The following is a 22,802-nucleotide window of genomic DNA, read 5'->3' on the forward strand; positions in this document are numbered from 1 at the left end:
AATAAACAAACTATAAGTGATCTATATACCAAACAGTCCAGAACAGCATGATTGTTTAGCTTGGCACAGTTTGTGTTTTTTTATGATCTGCAGGTGGAATAATATGATCCAGTGATGAAATGTTGCATGCCATTAATAATATATGGAGTTCACACCATGCAACATTAAATACAGACAATAAATATCATTTCAGTAGTATATCAAACTAGTATAAAATGATTGCACGAGACAAAATGTTTTTCTGTAATATGTTAACTCACACTTAATACTGCATGAAATGTATATATTCAGTACTTTTCCACTTAACCTGGTTACTCTGTAGGTTAAACATCAGAATATTCTGTCATTATAGGGGCTAAATTATAAAAATATTTATCTATAATTATAGGAGAGGTATTTTACTATAGGCAGAAAGATCTTATTTAGTAGTGTTGGCTTCAGTACAACTTACATTCACTGGTTCTGTATGAAAATAGTCTTAATGCCATCTCACTCATTCACATCTTCTATTAAAACCACTATTGTCTCCTTTGGGGCCTTATCTTCTTGTTTAAACTTAAAACAAATGTTTTCTCATTTTTATTAGATAAATATACATATACCGTAATATACAATAATCTGAGGATATAAATGTTTACATCTGTTTTGTCTGAAACACATGAAAAACAGTCCTATATCATTATTATTAATGATTTAAAATATTTTTTGGGGATTTGTCTCTTTCCCTTACAATAATATACAATAATAGACCCAAAGGTCTACAGTATATTATTATACTATTATTTATATACCGTATGTCTGGACTAGCATCCTGTTATATAAACCTTTCCTTTGCTGTCACTACTTAAATTTCTCAAAGGGACCAATGAAAACAAGCTTCCAAATGAGGAATATATATTTAACCAATCACAACTTAAAAAGTTCAAAAAGACATGTGTCATTACAAAAGATTACAGAACGTGAGTACTTCTGGCTAATAACTGAAGGTCAGGGTGATCTGCAAATTGTTTAAAAATCACACTTGATACAGTATAGAGGGTGGAGAAAGAGGTGAGGTTCATACAGTACGACAGGTCAAAACACCCATTGTTACAAAAAAATGACTCCTGGGGAACAGAAGCACTTCTGGCTGTTAACTGAAGGTCAGTGTGATCTGCAAATTGTTTAAAAAAATCACACCTGATACAGAAATAAGTGAATTGAAACATTCTACTTGAATGGTTGAAAATTCACATTCAACATGTGTTTCATAAGCTCTACACTAAAACATAAAAAAGTGAAAAGGTTTAAGCTGAAGCTTGACTTCACATGAATATGTCTAAGATGGTTCTGATGTGCATGAGAATATATACCTACAATGTACTGCAAAAACAAGACATTTTCTGCACAAAGAACTATTTGTGACAAGAAATGATAGCGACCGGGCTTAACTTAGTTCAGACACTCAGCTGGTGCACAATTTGTAAAAGAATTTATTTGTAATATTTATAAATCAGATATCTGATGAAATTATCTATTATCAATAATGTTAGGAATTTTGTGCAGGTTTCCTCTATACCTAGATGGGTTTCTGTGTTCTTACCTGCTGCATGTTTGGCTTTGTAAACCTGCAGACTATGCATTCACTGCACATAGTTGTCTATTCAATCCTATTTCCCATTCTAAACTGCCCATGTCTGCAGATGTGCAGCATATAATTCTCTCAAGAGCTTTCAGAATTGTGGCAGTACTCCAGCCAAATAGTGGACTTGCTCTCTGCAGGTTGAAACTAATAACGTCACTCTTTTCACATGACTTTATCTGACCTTTGTCAGTTTAGCAGGTTGCTAGTCACCTGTCCACCTTCAACTTAAGTTTAACTACCCACAGAACCTAAAGGTGTTACTAAAAAAATCAGTAGTAGTGAAGGCAGAGAGAATCAAGTCATACTGAGGACTCTTGAAGGGGAGCTATAGTGTATCAAGCTGGATAACAGGAAATTATTGGACAATTTTATGCCAAATTCCAGGCAGATTAAAGTTACCCCTATGTTGCTGTATGACACAACCTCATCCTCTGCCTCAGCAAGGTGAGGAGGACATTTGTTCATATTCTGGACACTTGAGGAGGGCGGGGTAGTTGGAGGAGTTCATCTGGAGGGAGGCCTCAGAGGAAATCGAGGATGGACTGCGGCCACGCCCAGCCCAGGCATCTGGATGGAGGAACTGGCCGGAGTAATCGGAGCAGTTGCTGAGGCGAGGCCTATAGAAACCCTGATGGGGCCGGTACAATTCCTCTGCTGTGTAACGCTTCATGAACAGGTACACCGACATGACACCCGCCGTCTGTGTGGAGGTAGAGTCAACAAAACACAGTTTACTCTTGTTTGGTAATATCCTTTTAGTTATTTACTAGATTCTGTAGCATTTGACAGTGTGGTGAGTAGGGACAAGTGGGCAAATTAAGACAAGCCCTATAATTTTAATGGTCACCATTATTAGCAAGTGTCTCTTACTGCTGCACAAGTAAACCCAGGTCAGTCTAAACAAAACAAACAAACAAACAATCAATTTTTTCACAAATTACATAAAATAAGTGACTGCACATTAGTATTAAACTGCAGAAAACGATGCATTTATTGGATGATAAATGATTTGGCTCTATAATCATCAGCAGAAATCAACCACCTAGAGTGAAGACTTGAATCACTGCTTATATGCAAGCACACATGTATGTGCTGTAAGTAGATTTCTTTCTTTCTTCCCCTTTTCTACATGTCCTTTGAATAAGATCATTACCATGCAATTCAAAATTTCTTAATGCACATTACGCATTTCTGTCAGCTGGTGGCAGATTATTGTGAATAATTAACAGAGCAACTCACAGACCTTCACTGCTCTGCATGAAGAAATAACCACAACAGAAACCAAATCCCTACATTATTTTAAATGGGGACTATTTCTCACCACAATAAATTACACTTGTTCATATCTAAGGGACAGGATGTGTCAACAGACAAATATCAAAGAATCAAACACCTAATGTTTGATTCATTTATTTTCTGCCTTTTTGTTCACGATGATGGATTAAAATCTCTCACACAAAGAAGCTGCATTTAGGATAAGAGAGACTGGTGCTTTGTGCTGCTAATTTAAGCATCAATGAGATCCTCAGCTGAAGGAATAGATCATCTTATTCACATTATCAACATGATATATAACTTTAGAGAGAGAAAAAAACTTGAAAAGCAAAGTGATGCTAGTACCAACTTTAAGTTAATTAACACACAAATGAATAGCCAGGGAGTGATCAGTCATCATCCTGAGCTGTAAAGCTTTTCAGGCTTTCCAGTCTGGGACAATAATGTGCCTGTTTCACATTGACATGCTGTATATCTGTTCTTCAGGCATACACACGCCCATGACCTGTGTTTTGTTAAGATACAAAAGCATTTTAAAATTTCTTGAATAAATGAGGTTACCTCAGTCAGCAGGAAGGAGATGGCTGCAAAAGCAAAAGACCAGCCATATTTATAGCTGAAGTAGGCCTCATTACTTTTGGTCCTGTTCAACATTTCATCATTGATGTTGGAGATGTACAGAACCAGACCAACAACCAGAGACAGACCTGTAGGACACACAGAGATTGGGAGATTTCTAACAACTGTGGATAGAAAAGAAGTTTACATTTAGAGAAATATATTGTTATATAGGACTGGAATCACGCTTACTGATATGAATTAGTACAACCCATGCATCTAGTAATCATCTAGAACAATGACACTATTATGACTGTGCTTTATTCTTCAATCCAAGTGATACATAACAGCATAATGTGTCACCTCTACCATAAGTCATTTTTAGTTCTTTAGTTCACCTTCTCAGATGCACTTATTGAGGTTGAGAGTGTTGAATATGCTGTGCTTAAAAGGCAAACCTGACAAAATGAAGAAGATTCCAGAAACAAATGCCAGGATGGTGCGATGGGGTCGGATGTGGCCAATGTTACTGAGCACAAAACCAATGAACATGAAGAAGAGGCTGACCAGAGGGAAGGGTGTGGCAGAGCGGATCATCTCTGAAATGAGAGAAGCGAAACCAGGATGAAGAACGTCAAGAACAGTGATGGTTAAGTGGGATTGAATGAGCAAAGTGGACTTGTAAACTTTTTGTGTTTTCTGCTTCTTTTCTTAAGGACTTCCTGAACCTTTTAATGCAAGTCTTTCCTAGCAGCATGGTGTTGTTCTTAATGGAAGAGGCATTTCATGGGTTTAGGTCACAGTTCCTTGTTTATATTAAGATGGTGCTGGACCTCCCTAGGGTGAGCAAATGGTACAGTACCTCCCAGAAGTAATAAGAATCTGCAATACTTGTTTCCAGACCCCCACTGTGTTCTCCATTACACAAATTCTTGCCCATCCAGCTAAGTGGACCAGATGTCCAAGGCCCTAACCTTAATGGAGTTGATTATTTAATCAGCTGGGTATAAGGTTTATACTGTGTGGTACATTCCTTTGCCAGTCTGTTGTAGATTTGTAACACCACAGGCTTGAGTAAAAAGTAGAAGTGAGTCTTTCTGGCTTCATTATGCCTACTGTTCAAAAGCATCTGTGCTCCAGGTACTAGTCACGTGCACAGAGCAAGGTAACAACAAAAGAAAGTCAAAGAATGGGCCTCCGCTCTCAGGATTCTTTCTTTTCATTGTTAAAAGTCACAGGGCTGAGCATATACTGCTTGAATTGGCTTCAGGGAGTCTCACATGTACACACGTAGACTTCACTGCAAATGCTTAAGTGTCACGTTCACCTTCTTCACATCTATTCTCCTGCCTCGGACTATTTCCCTTCTCTTTTTTTATCTGTAACACAGTATTTAAAAGTGCCCTTTTGATACCTTTATATTATTTGCTTTTAGAAGTACGTTATTCAGTATGTTATGTTATAGCTGACTTTTCTGTCACAGGTGCACTCAGGTTTTGACACTAAAGGCTGTTTTTGAACAGAAACTAGGTACAATCTCTTTTAATCCCAAAGACTCATACTTACCGTAAGTCACTTGATCACAACTGAGGAAGATTACCATAAATGATTGAAAGCTCTAGCAAAAGATAGTAAGTGGACCTGGAGATAAGATTTTCTGTCTTAATGCCAGATGTCATCTTTGCTGTGGTGTGATCCAGCAGGAACACATGAGGGATATGAGCTTTTAAATCATTGTCTGCTTGTCTGCACACTAGTAGTATTTATGTGGACCCTAGTGTGTTCACTCTGCAGGATGTCTCTACAAAATGAAAAGGGCACTCTTGAATTTTTTAAACACAGTCAGCTTTTATCTTGAGTGGACTGTCATTAGGGATTGGGCCAGAAATAGAAAAACCACCTATGAATAGGAGACGATAACAGTGCAGAGGTGTGAACTCAAGCTATGTGACTGGGGTCAGACTTAGGGCATGTACTGCATGACTTGGTTCAACAGAAGGATTAACTATGGATTGTCAACACTCTCCTTATCACTGGCCTAAAAATGGAAAGTGCTGCTGACAGACACGTGCTGACACTTGACACACAAGGCTTTCTGGGTGGGTGTAAAGTCTTGGAGGTGCAGGCCAACTAATTCCACCACACCTCCTAATTTCCCCAGTCCCTCTGAATATTTATGCATATGTCACACCTGTGGCCCTAGTTTATTACGAAACCTTTTAAATAAAGATCCTGAGCAGTTTCACCAAACTGAAGAACTTTAATGTGAAACTTAAGTGTGCACATTTACTTACTCAGGACACTAACGGTGGATTCAGAGGTCATCTGGATGTTAGTTGGCATCACATACTCTATGGTAAAACACCGGCCTTTCTCCTCCCCTGTAGAGAGCAAAGACAGGAAAGAATATAGTCAGTAAAATTTCACATAAAGCTGCAGTGGAAACAGGACTAAGCACTGTACACCTATGATTAAATTGGCCATCTCTGACAAAATCTTTTCATGTGCTGGAACTAGGCAACTGTGTGATAGATTTGAAACATTTATATCTAATTTCATCTGTGAAGCTGTTGAATGGAATTTGAAAACATCACAGCAGATTGCAAGTAAAGGTGCAATCAACAGCTTGTTTATTATAATACTCTGTTGTCAGTATTTGTAAGAGGAACACCCAGCATTAAAATTTAGCACCATTGTTTTTATCGTTTTGACACATATGGTACAAAGTGTGGCACCAAAACACTGACGCACCACACAAACACACTCTTGTAACTGATGTCTTTCTTAACACTTTATTAACTCCAGACACTATGAGGTGTTGGATTCAATGATATATTGAAGTTCATTATATTAGCTTTCATAAGGTATGTGTTGTGTTGTGTTGATTAAACATACTACACAAAGACATATTGTGGGTTTTCCTAACTATAAAGCTGGTGCTTTATTATTTATTATTATTCTTAATTTACCACAGACCAGAATGGCAGCTGTAATTGTTAGTCCTATTCAATTGTAATGGCAAGAAGTGAAATAATAACTATCACTGACAAGGCCAATTACATTTTCAATGAATGGCTCATGTTCAGTCTGTAACAGTGCTGTTCCAAAGAAACAAAGAAAGTTAATTATAGCAAAAAAGATGAAAATGTATTTATACAAATGCAGTGATGCTGTCCAGTAGGTACTGCAAAGTTTAAAGTTAAATTTCATTAAGGGGGCATTATAAATAAAACGTAACACGTGCACTCATTTACAAGAATTAGTTTTTATGTCAACGTCTGTCTCTGTAAAGCAAACTGAATTGCCTTTGTGATTGAAATGTGCTGTATTGATGAATCTGCCTTGTCTTGCCAAGTGCTCTATACATGATTTCACAATGGCAGACTTCCTGGGTACATAAAGATCCTCTACATTAATTTCCCATTAACTCTGACGAACATCAATACCAGCCAAAAGAAGTTGTCCACGTTCTCTTGTGTAACGAGATCCTATAATCATGTGCAATAATTGTTTCTGGGTCAACTGCCACTAAAACACACATTGGACCATTAGTCCATTTGTAGCAGTTGCTCAACATCTGTTACCTAATTACAGCTGGATTACCTACATATTCACCATGATGGAATAATTAAGCCTGAAACAAGACAGAGCAGGTCAGCTGTGGCACAAGGGTTAGCTGATCAATTCATCCATCCATCCATTACCTCACTTATTCCTAATTAGGGTCACAGGGATCTGCTGGCGCCTATCTCAGCTCTCTTTGGGTGAAAGGCAGGGGGCAGGAATTAAGTTTTGAAATCATCCTAAAGGTGTCTGAGCATGCTCTCTGTAAAAGATCTTGTAATTTCATATAATCCTTGTTTTTAATGTTACTGTAAGTCATAAATGGGAAAACTTATGAAAAACTGAAGGCTTTCATGGATATATCCAAAGTGCTTCTGGTGCCACAAAAACTATGGGATGAATCACAAGGAAAGAAGTCTTGCATCAACTGTAATAAAGATATTTTAGACTTTAAATTATGCAACAAAATTAAGTCAAGTCAAAGTCATTTGTACTGTACATTTCTTATATTGAGATCTTTGTGAAAAATTGCTTATCTGTGTTCAAATTATCCCTGCATTGGAATTTCATTAATCTGGACCTTATTAACAAGCAGAAATCCTATAAACCTAAAATGTTATTTCACTTTTTTCCCCTTTTACTGCACCTGAAAAGTAGATGGGACAGTTCAGTATTTAGTGCTGACTAATCAAATCAGTCTCCAACAACTGGCCAAAAAGCTTCATTTTTGAATGGATACTGACTGACATCAAACTTTAACTAGTGTACAGATTTCCGTTATTAGATTTTCTATGTCATCAGTATGTTTTAGACTTCACCTCACCAGCCAAGAAGCAAACCCTCCAGAGGCCAGAGTGGAGCGACATGTGGATCTCCGTGCTCTGGTTGAGAGGAAGGATGATGCCCTCCTCCAGGTAGAGCCAGTAGTCTGTGCTTACAGCAATCCCCAACAGGCCCAGGCCGCAAACAGCGAACACGCTGCTCAGCAACGTCAGTGCCCTTCTGCCGCATAGGCTCATACCACAGCCTCAACAGCAGGGGGCGCCACTGGTAGAAAGGAGAACTGGGAGAGGGAGGGAAAAAAAAACATATTTGTGATAATAAGTTATCACAAAAACACGGATTTTTGGAAAATCCCTATCATAGACATCTATGCACTATATAAACAAATTCATCTAACGATTCATATTGTTAATAACTGTGGGGTGGTTGCTGGATGGTGGGGCAGTCTGGGTAAATTTCATCCAAATTTTTAATTTCTTCACATTAACTCCATCTAAAAGAACTCCAATACTCATACTCATACCACAGATAAAAGTTATAAATACTAAGTTTGTTTTGCTACTTTTTCTGCTATAATCATGTACAACTCCGACTATCTGATACAAATCAACTTCCTGTGTTGCATCTTGTGATACAGAAGCAGCATTGCAGATGGTGTGCAGTATGTGTCAGCATATGAATGTGTGCTCTCATCACACAAAACCATGGATCTGTTCGCATGGTAGTTGAAGCCCACATTTGTCGGAAGCCGGGGCACCGGGGATCTTGGCATGGGATAAGTGTTGAAAGGAACTGATTTTACATAATGAATTCTCAGCGTGCTTCCACATCCAGCACCCACTGGGAGACTGGAAAGATGGAGTGAATACAGTATGTTAAAGGACTGTGAACTTTTCTCTCCAAGGATCAACACCTTGATTCATGGCTGGATGTAAAGCCCTCAGCACAACAGAGTAGGGAGATCTATGCACATCTGGCAACTTGCAGTGCAGAACCACTGTTTCAACAGCACAATCAGACTGTATGTGTATGTGAATATTTATATGTATCAGGCAAAAACTGTGAGGTCTGTGAAATCTCTTCTGATAGGAAAATAATAATTCTTTCTACTTTCAGTGCTCAACTTCCTCCTGATCATTTCTACTATTTGCCATGTTTTCACAGTTACCTATTTGTACAAGCTGCCATGGTATCACACTAACCAAAGTTGTTGCTGTCACTGTGGATGAGGTTTGATTCACCAGAGGGAGGAAACTATACCAAGATAACAGGAGTTAGATGAAAATAATACTTATATATTGTGTTTTGTCAAATGATGTTCATACAATTCATGTTTGGGCATATTGAACCATCCCTTCACATTCCTTCTCTCTGATACTAAATGTTCTGGATGTTGTAATATGGGTACTTGATCCATCCCATAGTCTGTCATTTTTCAGATAAGTTGACTGCAAAAAGGATGGAACTCACAGTATAAATTTTAGCAAGGGACACACACAAGAACCCAAATGCAACACAGGTGTCCCAAAAACCTCAATTTAAAAAAAATATGTCATGGGTAGATAAATTCATATGACTGCACCAGGATGTTCGGTAGATGTCACATAGGGACTTCATGAAGTAAGGTCAAGGATAAAACTGTATGAGGAACTTTCCAGTACATGTAAAGGGTTTGAGGAACATGTCTTACCATAGGATCAGATGTGGTAAATTTCCTGCACCTCATATGTTTAACATGTTCTGGGCATTGCCTTACATTTAGCCAGTGTCATATTGCCATACAATACAAATACATACAAACAGAGATCTAATTTTATCCATATGTTTGTGTTCAATGTATATATCTAGTAACTCTTTCCTATGACTGGGGTCAAGACATTTTTTCTTCCTGTGTAAATGAGATGAGGCTACTACAAGAATTATGTACTCGTGTATTTTTAGCTCCAGATTTATGTTCTACTATGTTTCTGCCTTTGAACTATGAACCAAAGGTCACGAACCTGTGCCGGATCATGGTGATTGTAAGCAGCTGGGTTGCATACATCAGCAATCAAGAGTTGAGCAAAACACAAAGGACCAACATTTATAAGAAAGGACTATCGTTAAACCTTTATTCTTGACCATGGTGCAATCAGTGGTCATTCATTTACAATGTCTATGTACAGTGAGTACTCTATTGGTTATTTAGCATCCACTGACTAAAGCAAAGGTGAAGTTAAAAATGACACATAGAAGTGCTGATTTCACCTAAAGGTGGGCTTCTATAAATAGGGTATCATTACTGAATAAGAAATAAGCTATTCTATATGCTATATTTCAAGCCCCTACAAAAATAGACAGGTATATTAAAACTCTACATTAGTGAAAATACCTTGCATAGCTACACTAATCATCATTAATATTTGCAATATTCATAGAACATTCAAATCTGTATTTAAGAGTAAAGATAAAGTTCTTATACGTGTGTTTCTTATATACAGACACTAGGCATGTTTTGCTGTCATAGATATACAGTTTGATATCGCATGAGCTGCTGCTGCTCATTACAGTGACACATTATAGCATGGAAACATTACTTACATTAATGATTTTCATTCTATGAGAAGTTCAAATGTTCAGAGGGAAAACGTCTAAAGTTAGAAGTGAAGTTCAAGTGGTTCTTGAATTGATCAAAGATGATGTAGCTGACCACTGATGACTCCACTAAAACATAAACCTCAGCACCTAACTCCAGAAGAACTGCCAAAGCAATCCACATATGGAGAGAAGTTTGTGGGTTAAAAGTAGGGATGCAAATTATTGATTAATTCATTAGTTCATTAGTTGGCTGACCTTGACGATCGATTAACAATTAATTGATAAGTGGCGATTTTCCTGAGAACCTAAATTTCCCTCAGTTTCAATAGGGTCTATAAGAATAAAAGCTAAATATTGTTTATATACTGAATAAAAAATGCATGTAATATTCCTTAATGAATGATTTATTGTACCATTAGGGGATACACTACACTACTACTAATAAATGCACTGGCTCATCTGTTACATGTGAAACATTAGCAACATAAGAAAATAAATTCTGAATGGAAAGCTAAACAAAATATTATATTATATAATATTAAGCCTAGATAAAATATTATTTAAAACAAAAGAAAACATTAACCTAGTAGTCTACTTAATATTGTTGTACTTAACGTAGTACCACATAGTGTACATTTGGCTAATTTGTCATCATTAATTACTTTGACGTGGTCCCAAACTGCATTTCCTTTTGACCGCTTCATGTTTGTGTGCTGGGTTTCTTGCTGCGAGAGTTACGTTTAAGCCTGGATTAGGCAATGGTGCCTTCGACTGGTGACACCACTACATATCACAGAAATACAGCTGTGGAAAAGGGCTGACTGAGATCTGACAATTAGTTTAATTTAATTGAGCAAATTCTTATTGACAATTACTTGATAGTCGACTAATTGTTTACATCCCTAGTTAAAGGTTTTCATTTATGTCAGTGTGTCCTGTTGTTTTGGACTTATATCTGGCTAAACTACCCTCAATAAATAATAAAAATTTGTTATACTGAATTTCAGCCATACTTCATACAGTGTCACCATGTTCATCCTTCATGAATACAAATATTTCTCATTGTTCTGGTCTGTAAAGGATTATAAATGGTGACTGATCCCAGTTTAGACATAAAGCTTTTATTTTTATTGAGAAACATTGCTCATTAAATGTTTAAAGCCAATGGAGCCAACAGAACGACCTGTAGTCCCTCCCTGCCTGTAAAGTGATACACTAAACACACTCCTTCCTGAATAAACATCTTTAAAACCCATCTGAGTCTGCTCCTGCCTAAACATGGTAATAAATTCAGCAGAAGCTTTGCTGTTATTACTGTCACCCTAAAAGATGTTGGGTTTGTGCAAATGCAGAATTGACTTTTTTTTTAATGAAATCATGTTATAATGACAGAAATGCAACCACAGAGGGGCACAATCCAGTGTCTTCATGTGCCGGTCCCAAGTCCGGGTAAATGCAGAGGGTTGTGTCAGGAAGGGTATCTGACAGAAAATTTAAGCCAAATCAAACATGCGAATCACAAATATGACTCCCATACAGGATTGGTCGCAGCCTGAGTTAACAATGACCGCCACTGGTGCTGTTGACCTACAGGGTGCCAGTGGAAATTGGACTACTGTTGGTCGAAGAAGGAGAGGAGGAAGGCATGTTCGTAGGCAAAGAGAGAAGAGGAAGGGCAGGAGTGTAGGATTTAGAGTAGGGACTTTGAATGTAGGGACTTTGTCAGGGAAAATTAGAGAGTTGGCTGATATGATGGAGAGAAGAAAGGTGGATATCTTGTGTGTTCAGGAGACCAAGTGGAAAGGTAGCAAGGCCTATAGATTAGGAGCAGGGTTCAAGCTGTTTATCATGGTGTGGATGGAAAGAGGAATGGAGTAGGAGTTATCCTGAAGGAGGATTTTGCTAGGAATGTTCTGGAGGTGAAGAGAGTGTCAGATAGGGTGATGAGTCTGAAGCTGGAAGTTGAAGGTGTGATGTTGAATGTTGTCAGTGGTTATGCCCCACAGGTAGGATGAGAGTTAGAAGAGAAGGAGAAATTCTGGAGGGAGATGGATGAGGTGATTCAGGGTATCCCTAGTGGTGAGAGAGTGGTGATTGGGGCAGACTTCAACGGACATGTTGGTGAGGGAAACAGAGGTGATGAGGAAGTGATGGGTAAGTTTGGTATGCAGGACAGGAATGCAGAAGGACAGATGGTGGTAGACTTCTCAAAAAGGATGGAAATGGCTGTAGTGAACACATTTTTCCAGAAAAGGGAGGAGCATAGGGCGACATATAAGAGTGGAGGCAGGAGCACACAAGTTGATCACATCTTGTGCAGATGTTCCAACCTGAAAGAGATCAGTGACTGCAAAGTAGTGGCTGGGGAGAGTGTAGCCAGACAGCATAGGATGGTGGTGTGTAGGATGACTCTGGTGGTGAGGAAGATGAAGAGGACAAGGGCAGAGCAGAGGACCAAGTGGTGGAAGTTGAAAAAGGAAGAGTGTTGTGTGGCTTTCAGGGAGTAGCTGAAACAGGCTCTGGGAGGTTAGGAGGTTCTTCCAGATGACTGGGCAGCTACAGCTAAAGTGATCAGGGAGACAGGTAGGAGGATATTTGGTGTGTCATCTGGAAAAAGGAAAGCAGATAAGGAGACTTGGTGGTGGAATGAGGAAGTTCAGCAGTGTGTTAAGAGGAAAAGGTTAACTAAGAAGAAGTGGGACACTGAGAGGACAGAAGTGTACTGGTGCCCCTCTTTAAGAACAAGGGAGATGTGCAGAGTTGTGGAAACTACAGAGGAATAAAGCTGATAAGTCACACAATGAAGTTATGGGAAAGAGTAGTGGAGGCTAGGCTGAGGTCAGAAGTGAGCATTTGTGAGCACCAGTATGGTTTCATGCCAAGAAAGAGAACTACAGATGCAATATTTGCTTTGAGAATGCTGATGGAGAAGTACAGAGAAGGCCAGAAGGAGCTGCATTATGTCTTTGTAGATTTGGAAAAAGCGTATGACAGGGTGTCGAGAGAGGAGCTGTGGTTTTGTATGAGGAAGTCTGGAGTGGCAGAGAAGTATGTTCGAGTGGTGCAGGACATGTATGAGAGCTGTAAGTCAGTGGTGAGGTGTGCTGTAGGGGTGACAGAGGAGTTCAAGGTGGAGGTGGGACTGCACCAAGGATCGTCTTTGAGCCCCTTCTTGTTTGCTGTGGTGATGGACAGACTGACAGATGAGGTTAGACAGGAATCTCCGTGGACCATGATGTTTGCAGATGACATTGTCATCTGTAGTGAGAGCAGGGAGCAGGTGGAGGAAAATCTAGAGAGGTGGAGGTTTGCTCTGGAAAGGACAGGAATGAAGCTTATCCTTGGTGCAGTCCCACCTCCATCTTGAACTCCTCTGTCACCCCCACAGCACAAGTAAAAGTAAAACAGAGTACATGTGTGTAAATGAGGGGGCCTCAAGTAGAGTGGTGAGGTTACAGGTAGTAGAGGTGAAGAAGGTGGAGGATTTTAAGTACCTAGGGTCAACAGTCCAGAGCAACGGAGAGTGTGGAAAAGAAGTGAAGAGACGTGTGCAAGCAGGTTGGAACGGGGGGAGGAAAGTGTCAGGTGTGATGTGTGACAAAAGAGTGTCAGCAAGAATGAAAGGAAAGGTGGACAAGACAGTGGTGAGACCAGCAATGTTGTCTGGTTTAGAGACAGTGGCACTGAGAAAAAGACAGGAGGCAGAGCTGGAGGTAGCAGAGCTGAAGATGTTGAGGTTCTCTCTGGGAGTGACGAGGATGGAGAGGATCAGGAATGAGGACATCAGAGGGACAGCTCATGTTAGATGTTTTTGGAGAAAAAGCCAGGGAAGCCAGATTGAGATGGTTTGGACATGTTCAGAGGAGGGACAGTGAATACATTGGTAAAAGGATGCTGAGGTTAGAGCTGCCAAGAAGGAGGCCTAGAGGAAGACCAAAGAGGAGGTTCTTGGATGTAGTGAAGGAGGACATGAGGATAGTTGGTGTGGGTGAGGAGGATACAGAGGATAGGGTTAAATGGAGGCAGATGATTGGCTGTGGCGACCCCTGAAGGGAGCAGCCCAAAGGAAGAGAAGAAGATGTTATAATGACAGAGATGACCTATTTTAACTTTTAAAAATTGTTTTTTGGTTTTCTATCCATCCATCCATCCATCCATCATCTATACCCCCTTATTCCTATTTAGGGTCACAGATCTGCTGAAGCCTATCCCAGCTCTCTGTGGGTGGAAGGCAGGGGTACACCCTGGACAGGTCACCAGTCCATCACAGGGCCACATAGAGACAAACAACCTCACACACTCACACTCACTCCTATGGGCAATTTAGAGTCACCAATCAACCTGACATACATGTTTTTGGACTGTGGGACGAAACCAGAGTACCTGGAGAAAACCCACGCAAGCACAGGGAGAACATGCAGACTCCACACAGAAAGGCCGCTGATGGGTTTCAAACCAGAAACCTTCTTGCTGTGAGGCAACAGTGCTAGTCACTAATCCACCATGCTCGTATAACATCCATAATGTAAAAATGTATTATTGTGATGTTTAACATTGCCACTACGGAGCCAGAGGCCATGTTGGTGTCAAGTAAGGTGGATGCACCACTACTGCAGTAAACACTCTGTAATCACTGAAAGTAGGACATCCCTTTTCTATCTAATTTGTTAACATACATCTAACCTCCTGCCTTAATTTAAACAGCTCACAAAATACCAGATTTTCTAAGAGCTGTTGGTAATGCAATGACAAGGCGAAGAGTAACACACACATCTCCAGCCTCTACAATTGTTATAGAATACTGTGCTGAAACACAGACCTCCAGGGTGCCTCAAGTTTGTCTTGGTTGAAAGTAACAGGATTTCTAGATAAGGATGCCTTTCTTGTGTGTAAATATTGCTCCTCCAAGCAGAGCTGTAAAATTGTATTTCAGCTGAATTATCTGGATATGACTGTGGTAAAAAAGCCTGAATGCCAGTGCAAAATCACTGCCACCCTAATTTTAATTTGTGTATTTGTTCGTCTGTGTCAAAGGTTTGTCAGTGTCACAGCATGGATCACTTCTGGCATGCTTGTTAACCCAGTTTCATGGCTGTAAGAACATGGCTGTTCCTCTGTTGCCTCTTATGTGGACAGGCAACTACTGTAACACTGGTGGTTAGTTGCTGTTAGTTGCTGGGGCTGGCTGGAGGAGCCAGAAGTGAAGATAATGCATGAGAGGAGACACAGCTGGAAGAAGCTGGCACCCCCCATCATCAGCCTGCTGAGAATCTGCTTGTACACTTCATAAGGTTACAGTATACATATGTACACATATTCATCCTCTCTCAGACCCAAAAAATGTCTAGGAAATGTATCACCCATGCAGTATTTCACACAATCCAGCCTTGTACATGAACCCATTTCACAGACCCACAACCTGTTTCTCTAATGTCCTTAATGCATCATGCTTCAGTATGCACAAACATTTATATGAACATCATTAGACAAAAGTTACAAAGAATGCTATTTTTGTATTTTGATAGACCAAAACATCTTAAAAGAAAAACTACCAGTAAAATAAGATGAATGAGAGAGACAGGTGATGTTATGACATTATTTAAAAAGCAACATCAAAAAAGGCAACAGGCAATCAATTGTGAGCTTAAAAACTATTTTATCCCATAATTATATTTAAGTATAACTTGTTTTGCTAGCTTACCACACATATCATTCATGGAAAACGATAATGACAAGGATGTTTTTTTTTTTCAAATAATAGAGTGAAATTGCAGTTCACTGTCTAGAAATAGGCCCACAAGTGTCCTGTCCAATGGCCTGTAAAACAAATCTTAAAAAGATATTTTGACATTAACACAACCCTAACACTGTCATGGATTTTCAGTTGTTTTTTTTTTCTTCAAAGAAATCTACCTAATATGGCTATTTCAAGAGAGCTGAGATAGGCTCCAGCAGATCCCCATGACCCTAAATAGGAATAATGGGGTATAGATAAGGGATGGATGGATAGAAAACCACCTAATAAGAGCTAAGTTAACCATGTTATCATTTTAACAGATGCTTTCTACCCACTGCTGGCATGTTACCCTGAGCCCTGCATGGAAAATTTAGCTGACTGTCAACTGAATCAAGTATTTGTTAGTGACGAATATGCAAGTTGTCATTTACCCTCATTTATTTCATGTTGTTATAGCACAATGTGTAACATTTTACTGATGAGTGAGGAACATCACTATGTTTCCTTCTGACTTTTCTGATGATTACAGATAGTAACCACTGTTTTATTTATACCCTTACTCTGTGACTATAACTCTGTATATTATATAGAGGATGCCTTTTCCCATATACTGTTGTTATTACCTTTGAAATATGCTGCCTGCCAATGTTGAGCTAACAAGCTAAAGTGATTTTGCAGCGGTCTAATTTTGGAGACACCTCAGCCCCCTGGTGGTATGAGCTGTCATGACAGAGAATGAAGTGGAAATTTTCATGTCATATTCTCACCTCCTCTGCATAAATATTATACTATGCACGTTGCGAAATGAGTCAACTGGCCATTTCATGCTGCCACTCACTTCCGTATAAACAGCTGAACCAAGTGACCCAATTTAGGAGGTGTGCTCTTCCGTCGTCCTGAAGATGCCAGAACAATCTGCAAAATGTAGTACATCTCTCTTTTGTAATGTCAGATCATCTTTATTGGATGGGGCAGCTCTAGATATATCACCATGCTGTTCCAAAGGCTCCCTTATGTCCCTTAGCAAATGGATTTTGGCTTTGAGCTGCTATCCCATGCATATTCCATCAGACAGTATCATGACTTGAAGATGTAGCAATAATATGTCAGTCTGTATGTTCTCTGCATTATATATATTATAATGACCATAAATAAATAACTCTCAACAGGTGAACAAAGACTTTAATAATGACTTACGTAGTGTAACTGAAAAGTCCCTTCAAGTGAGACCACCTCGGAAGACCGTGGGCTGTTAGACTCAGCTACTGAGGCTGCACAAGCAAGTCCGGTCTTAGTGGACCCAAGCCTGCGTAAATGAAGATGGTTGCGTCAGGAAGGGCATCCGGCATAAAACTTGTGCCAAACCAATCATGCAGATCAATTGATCCCCTAACGGGACCAGCTGAAATAAATAAAAAACTGAAAAGTTCCTTCAAACACCTGTTTAATTTTGCAAAACTGTCCACGCATCAGGGGCAATTGTCTTAAACCACTTCATTCCATGCAGACCTATGTGACAAACATGACAGACAAGTCTACTAAAACCAGAGTAAATGGTAGAGTAGTAATCGCTAAAAGGGTTGACACTCTGACACCAAAAACACTGACCCAAAGCTACAGAACTAACATCCATTTTCCTGTGTTGTGAAAACAAGTCTCCAATTTATAAGTGCTTGACTTGGCCCTGTTGCCAGGCAACACTATATGGAGAGGCCTCTGAATTAGTCAAGCATAGATGGACTGATAAGCGTGTCCCAAAACAAGGTTTCCTATTTGGCAGTGCATTTTACATGCTGGAGTGGGGATATAGACGAAAACAGGGGACAGACATACAGACACAAATGCATCACAGAAGATTATAGTGGAAACAATATACACAACATTTTGCATGCAACAACAACACACACACACACACAATAAAGATGAGGGTTAATCAGAGAAAACAGCCACAACATAGTGATTTTATACATGTTCTAATAGTTGCATACATTTTTACATACTTAGTACCCATCCAAAGAAGTGTGTGAAATAACTGTAGAACTGTAAGAGTGACTAGTACACTCTATATTACCAATCTAAATCATGACCACAAAGCCTCTTACTGACACACTTCAAGGTGTTGGAAAACTGAGTGCTTCCCTCGACCGTGATCACCAGAGAGCACTGTGCTTACTTTTCATCACACTGTTCCTTAGGGGGCAACTAATCACTGAAACCAGTGAGGTGCAGCCAAGAGGGTACACTGATGCCAGGTGGGAATGCTTATTTACTGTACTTAACAAATTTGTTGTATCATGCAGCATGCTTCATATACTGTATACCCTAAGGATAGCAAGTGAAGTTACCAAGGGGTAATGATATCAAGTGATGCCAGACAAGTTCTTATATCATTGGTTTCTATGGCCATAACATCAACTGACTTATAGTTAGTACAACAACTACCCAATGCACATTTTGTATGTCCCTGTTTCTCAGTATATAATATGTTTGAGGCATTTCTGTCAGTGACCTACAGCTGTTTGTTCCTGTTGGGAGGAGTTAGAAATTGCTGCACTGTGAGAAGTGGCATTAGTGAATGAAAAGGACGCACGGGTGTAGGGGAAACAGAGTGTGCATTATTTTAATGATAATGTATGAATGGGCTATAAAACCCATTGTAATACTGTCTGCTAATCCTTCAATTTTTCAATTACAAAAATGATGTGTAAAATTTGTATTAATGCTATGAACACGCTATCAAATTTTGTTCAATTCAATCTTGAACCTATTTAAACTCCTTTGAGTTTCTTTGATAACAGGCTTTTACATCCAAAACAATTTTATTATATTATTTCTATTATTGAGAAGGCAATAATAGAAATAATATCTTTTGAAAGATTGAACTGAACAAGACTTTAACCGTTACATGCACAAGTGGTATTGCTTCATATTTGAGTCACAGTCTATGTCCAGACAACATGCACCATCTCTTATATTAAATGTCTGTCTCCCTGTAACATGTAGTTTCTCATCTAGTGAGAGCATGAGTAGCCACAATGCCGTCTGTATTGGACAGTGCCTGGAAACTATTTCTCATCTGCAATTGCAGAAAAATAATCCCCACCAGCCCACATCATCCTTGTCTAACTTTGTGTCTGGCTGACACAGTGAGGAACTTTTGAGTCCAGTAGGTCCCTGGGCTGCCTATTGCTGCAAATGTTTTCCAGGTGGAAAGTGCAACTATGTTTATAACATTGATGATTCTATTGGAAAATTGCTCCTCCACTGTCACTTGTATAAGTAATTCACGTTATTTTTGGCAAATACATCACTGTGAATCTTGGTCAGTTCAGTAAATCATTGTGTTCTTCAGCCTGAGTGTATGTGTTGACTGTCTTCATTAGTGTACACAGAGCCAGCTGTTTGTTTCTCCTGCAGTTTAATCCTCGACTCGAGCTCAAACCGCTGTCCGCGGTGCTGAATCACTCAAACACTGAACAGTCGGTCAATATGACACTTAGTTCACTGAGCGTGTCAATAGACACTAATGTAGTGTAGCCTAACTCATTTAAACCCTGTGTGCCTATAGATCCATACCCAAAGTAAACCTAATTCTTATATAAGTTTTTTTTGTTAATTTATTTTTATCCTTATCCGACATGAAAGGTCACTGAACTACATTTAGTTTTTAGTATCATGCTATTTAGTTTCTTTAAACTACAGTGCATTATACCTGGAATAGCTCCATGCAGTTAGAAGCAGCCTTATCGTAAAGCCCATCAACAGAACTGAGTTTAGTTTGCCTGCCTCTAAAATGTGCTATAGACACATAAATAGGCAAAAATAAAAGGCAAAGAATGGCAAATATTTAGCGGATAGTCAGCTCATACAATTTATGTCTCCTGCCTTTCTTTAGTCATTCATTTCATAAGGACGAACTGCTGCTTTTAATGCGCGTTTATGCGTTTGGCCATAAACTAATTAATTTATGGGGAAATGGGGATAAAGTAACTTTGCGTGGGTTAGTGGAAACCTCCTGATTATACGAGGAAAGAGTCTATTCTGTAATTTCAGTGGGCTACTTAAAAAAAGCTTCACCCCAACTTGCAAAAACTGAAACATCCGAGACGAACAGAAATATAGTCCCTAGTATGTGGAAAACTACAAACGGTGCGTTTCTCTTTACACGTAAGAAAATCATGTATTTATTACCTTGACGAAGAAGACCCGACCCTGAGGACACTGTTCTTCCTCTTTCTCTGGTCCTTTCTCTTCTTTTCTCCCCGAACAGTCGGTTCGTGCTGTCTCGGCTTTGGCGCGCGGTAAGCCTTTGTACGCGCGGGACCCGCGGATGCGTCGCTCGCGCACCACTACTAAGAAAAGCCTGTAGCCTACTAACCGCGTGGAGGGAGGCACGTGACGCGCAACTCAGCACTCCACGTCTCTTCAGGTGAGGGAGCTGCATTCACGTGACGTGGAAAATAACAGTTTCTGAAGAAAATGTGGGTGTGATTGGCTGCTGAAAGCTGCTGCTTCCACTGCTGCTGCGAGGATTAATCAGCTGGATAATGTAGAAGTGAAAACATATTTCCAGCTGTAAACATATGGGAGAAAGAAACTTCATAGATTTAAAGGTTTAGAGCATTGTAACTGGCCACCTGGTGGCGTCACTGATAACGTGTTACAGTATGTTAAGCACTGAGTTTTTCTCAGGGTGTAAATCCTATGATAAACTGATGGTTACATGCACTCTCGTAATAGAACAACATTCAAAGGAAATATTAATCAAAATATGAATAAGTTATTTATGACTGATATTACCAAAAAAAAGTTATCCTGTCCTACAGATTTTTGTGTTTTTTAACACTAGTAGTGAACCAGAGTGTTTCTCTAAAGACTCATCCATTATTGACTTCTGTACAGGTGAGACAAATTTAATTTCAGATGGATGTAGCGTTCAAAGGTTACCTCAGTATGTTCATATTTAGCCAAACCCACAAACGACTGTTTGCCATGATAAGACTAGTGATAGGTACTAGTGAATGAGCTTCTTCAGCATCTCGCACCAAACCCGAAGACACCAGAATTGATCTCCATCCATCAGATGTACAAATTTAGGTTTTCATACCACAACATGGCACTAGCCTTCAATAAGTATAGTTTCTAAGAAAAAAAAAAAAAAAAAAAAAAAAAAACAATAAATGTGCGCAGTAGGGAAATACAATATGGTCAGTATTAATGACCCTTATATCTTTATACCTTTATATTTCTTCTGCTTCATTTCTGCCCCCTTAAGCTGGTTCTCCCACATAGTGTTGCCTCTTGATGAGCTCAGGGGCCTTGTGTAATTGCAGAAGACAGTAACTGGACAAATTCAGCACGTAGCTTAACTATTCAGTGAACGAACTACATTTGTGTTATGAGTGTTTGGTCAGATGTTCAGATACACAGAGATTCAGATTCTGAGCTGCTGTCAGACCGAATTCAGCTCAAACCATCTCTGAGCATATGGACAATCATTCAGGAGCATCTGGCGAATCCCATGCATGTGTATGACTAACGAGCACATTCTGCTTCTGACCGGTCATAGGCAAGTATGAATGAAGAGTCTGTCGATGGTTCTGACTTGGCTTTTCATGTAACCTCTCACTGACCTGACAGCACTGCAATCAGGACATTTCTCATAGCATTTTGCGTCACTTCTTTCCGAAGCTTATTTCTCACACATTTAATCATTGCATCTGTCGAAGCAAACCCATCTCTGCTTGGACAATCGAACATAAAAGCCTGCAGCAAAATTCAGGCTCCTGCAGGCTGAACGCTAGCACGAAATTTCCTGCCATCCTTCAGCAATTCATGATCTATTGTGGCCCTGCCAACCAGAGCAAGTAAACAAGATTTTTGTTTTAAGGTAAACACCCTGGTTTGCCCATTGGGATGGCCTATTTACAGAACAGAAGTTTGTTGTCACTGAGCTTCGATATCTTCTCAGAGAAAATGAGGCAAGTAATTCAGAGGTGTATTATAATCCTTTTAAATCAGTGTTTGTCTACAGGAATGTGATCTGAGTTTGGACACACTTTTGATTGCATGTATACTCAGATACATGTGGTACTATCATCTATTCAGTTTCCTGCTTTTTTTTTTACACTTGCAAACATAAATCACTCAGTTGACTTAATACATAAGACGTCCTGGTCTAATCATTCATTCACAACAGCCTAAAAAGGGTAAGAGGCTCCAAATAAATCCTCTTTTTGCCCCCTGCATGTCCACAGCCTAATTTAGGTGAAATGTACTAGAGCTCTAGCAGTGTCAGTCATTTCTCAGACAATAAGGCTGTGATGCATCTTTGTCAATCTACCTTGAAGACTTGTGACAGCTACTGAGTGCTACACCATTGTCTTCCATCACTAACACCACTGTGCCTTCACTACGCAGGATTCAAGCTCAGTCATCCAACTAATAAACAAGCCTGGAACACAAACACAATCAACCACCCACCTTGTCTTCAATCTCACACCTTTGAACACACTCTCACACGCCCCCATACACATACATGCAAAAGACAAAGGAGAAAACTCAACAGTGATATGACACTGTTACTTCAAGGTAATACCTCTGATGAGTTTCTCAATACAGATCAACAGGCAACATTTCTATTTGAAGGGACACCCAAAACCTGTACCAAATGGCAGCATAGCC

General features: G+C 39.5%; 1 protein-coding gene across 2 annotated transcripts; it reads right to left on the reverse strand.

Moving 5' to 3' along the window:
• Positions 1-2,060: 2,060 nt before the first annotated feature.
• cacng5a (calcium channel, voltage-dependent, gamma subunit 5a) lies at positions 2,061-8,040 on the reverse strand. 2 transcript variants are annotated; one of them, XM_026303838.1, is made up of 5 exons: positions 7,845-8,040; positions 5,752-5,838; positions 3,916-4,056; positions 3,461-3,606; positions 2,061-2,324 (listed from the first exon to the last, which is right to left on the reverse strand). In XM_026303838.1, the coding sequence occupies exons 1-5, from the start codon at positions 8,038-8,040 to the stop codon at positions 2,061-2,063; spliced, it is 834 nt and encodes a 277-aa protein (XP_026159623.1). The 2 variants fall into 2 exon arrangements, with proteins under 2 accessions (XP_026159623.1, XP_026159622.1); XM_026303837.1 differs by having other exon boundaries at positions 5,752-5,862; positions 7,827-8,040.
• Between the last annotated feature and the right edge of the window lie 14,762 nt (positions 8,041-22,802).

This window comes from Mastacembelus armatus, chromosome 1 (assembly GCF_900324485.2).
Source record: "Mastacembelus armatus chromosome 1, fMasArm1.2, whole genome shotgun sequence".
Classification (NCBI taxonomy): Eukaryota; Metazoa; Chordata; class Actinopteri; order Synbranchiformes; family Mastacembelidae; genus Mastacembelus; species Mastacembelus armatus.

Coding starts and splice junctions, on each gene's coding strand:
- cacng5a (XM_026303837.1), bottom strand. CDS start 8,040: ATGAGCCTATGCGGCAGAAGGGCACTGACGTTGCTGAGCAGCGTGTTC. Junction 3,607..3,915: donor AATCTTCTTCATTTTGTCAG/GTTTGCCTTTTA, acceptor TGTGTCCTACAG/GTCTGTCTCTGGTTGTTGGT. Junction 2,325..3,460: donor TCTCCTTCCTGCTGACTGAG/GTAACCTCATTT, acceptor ACCTCCACACAG/ACGGCGGGTGTCATGTCGGT.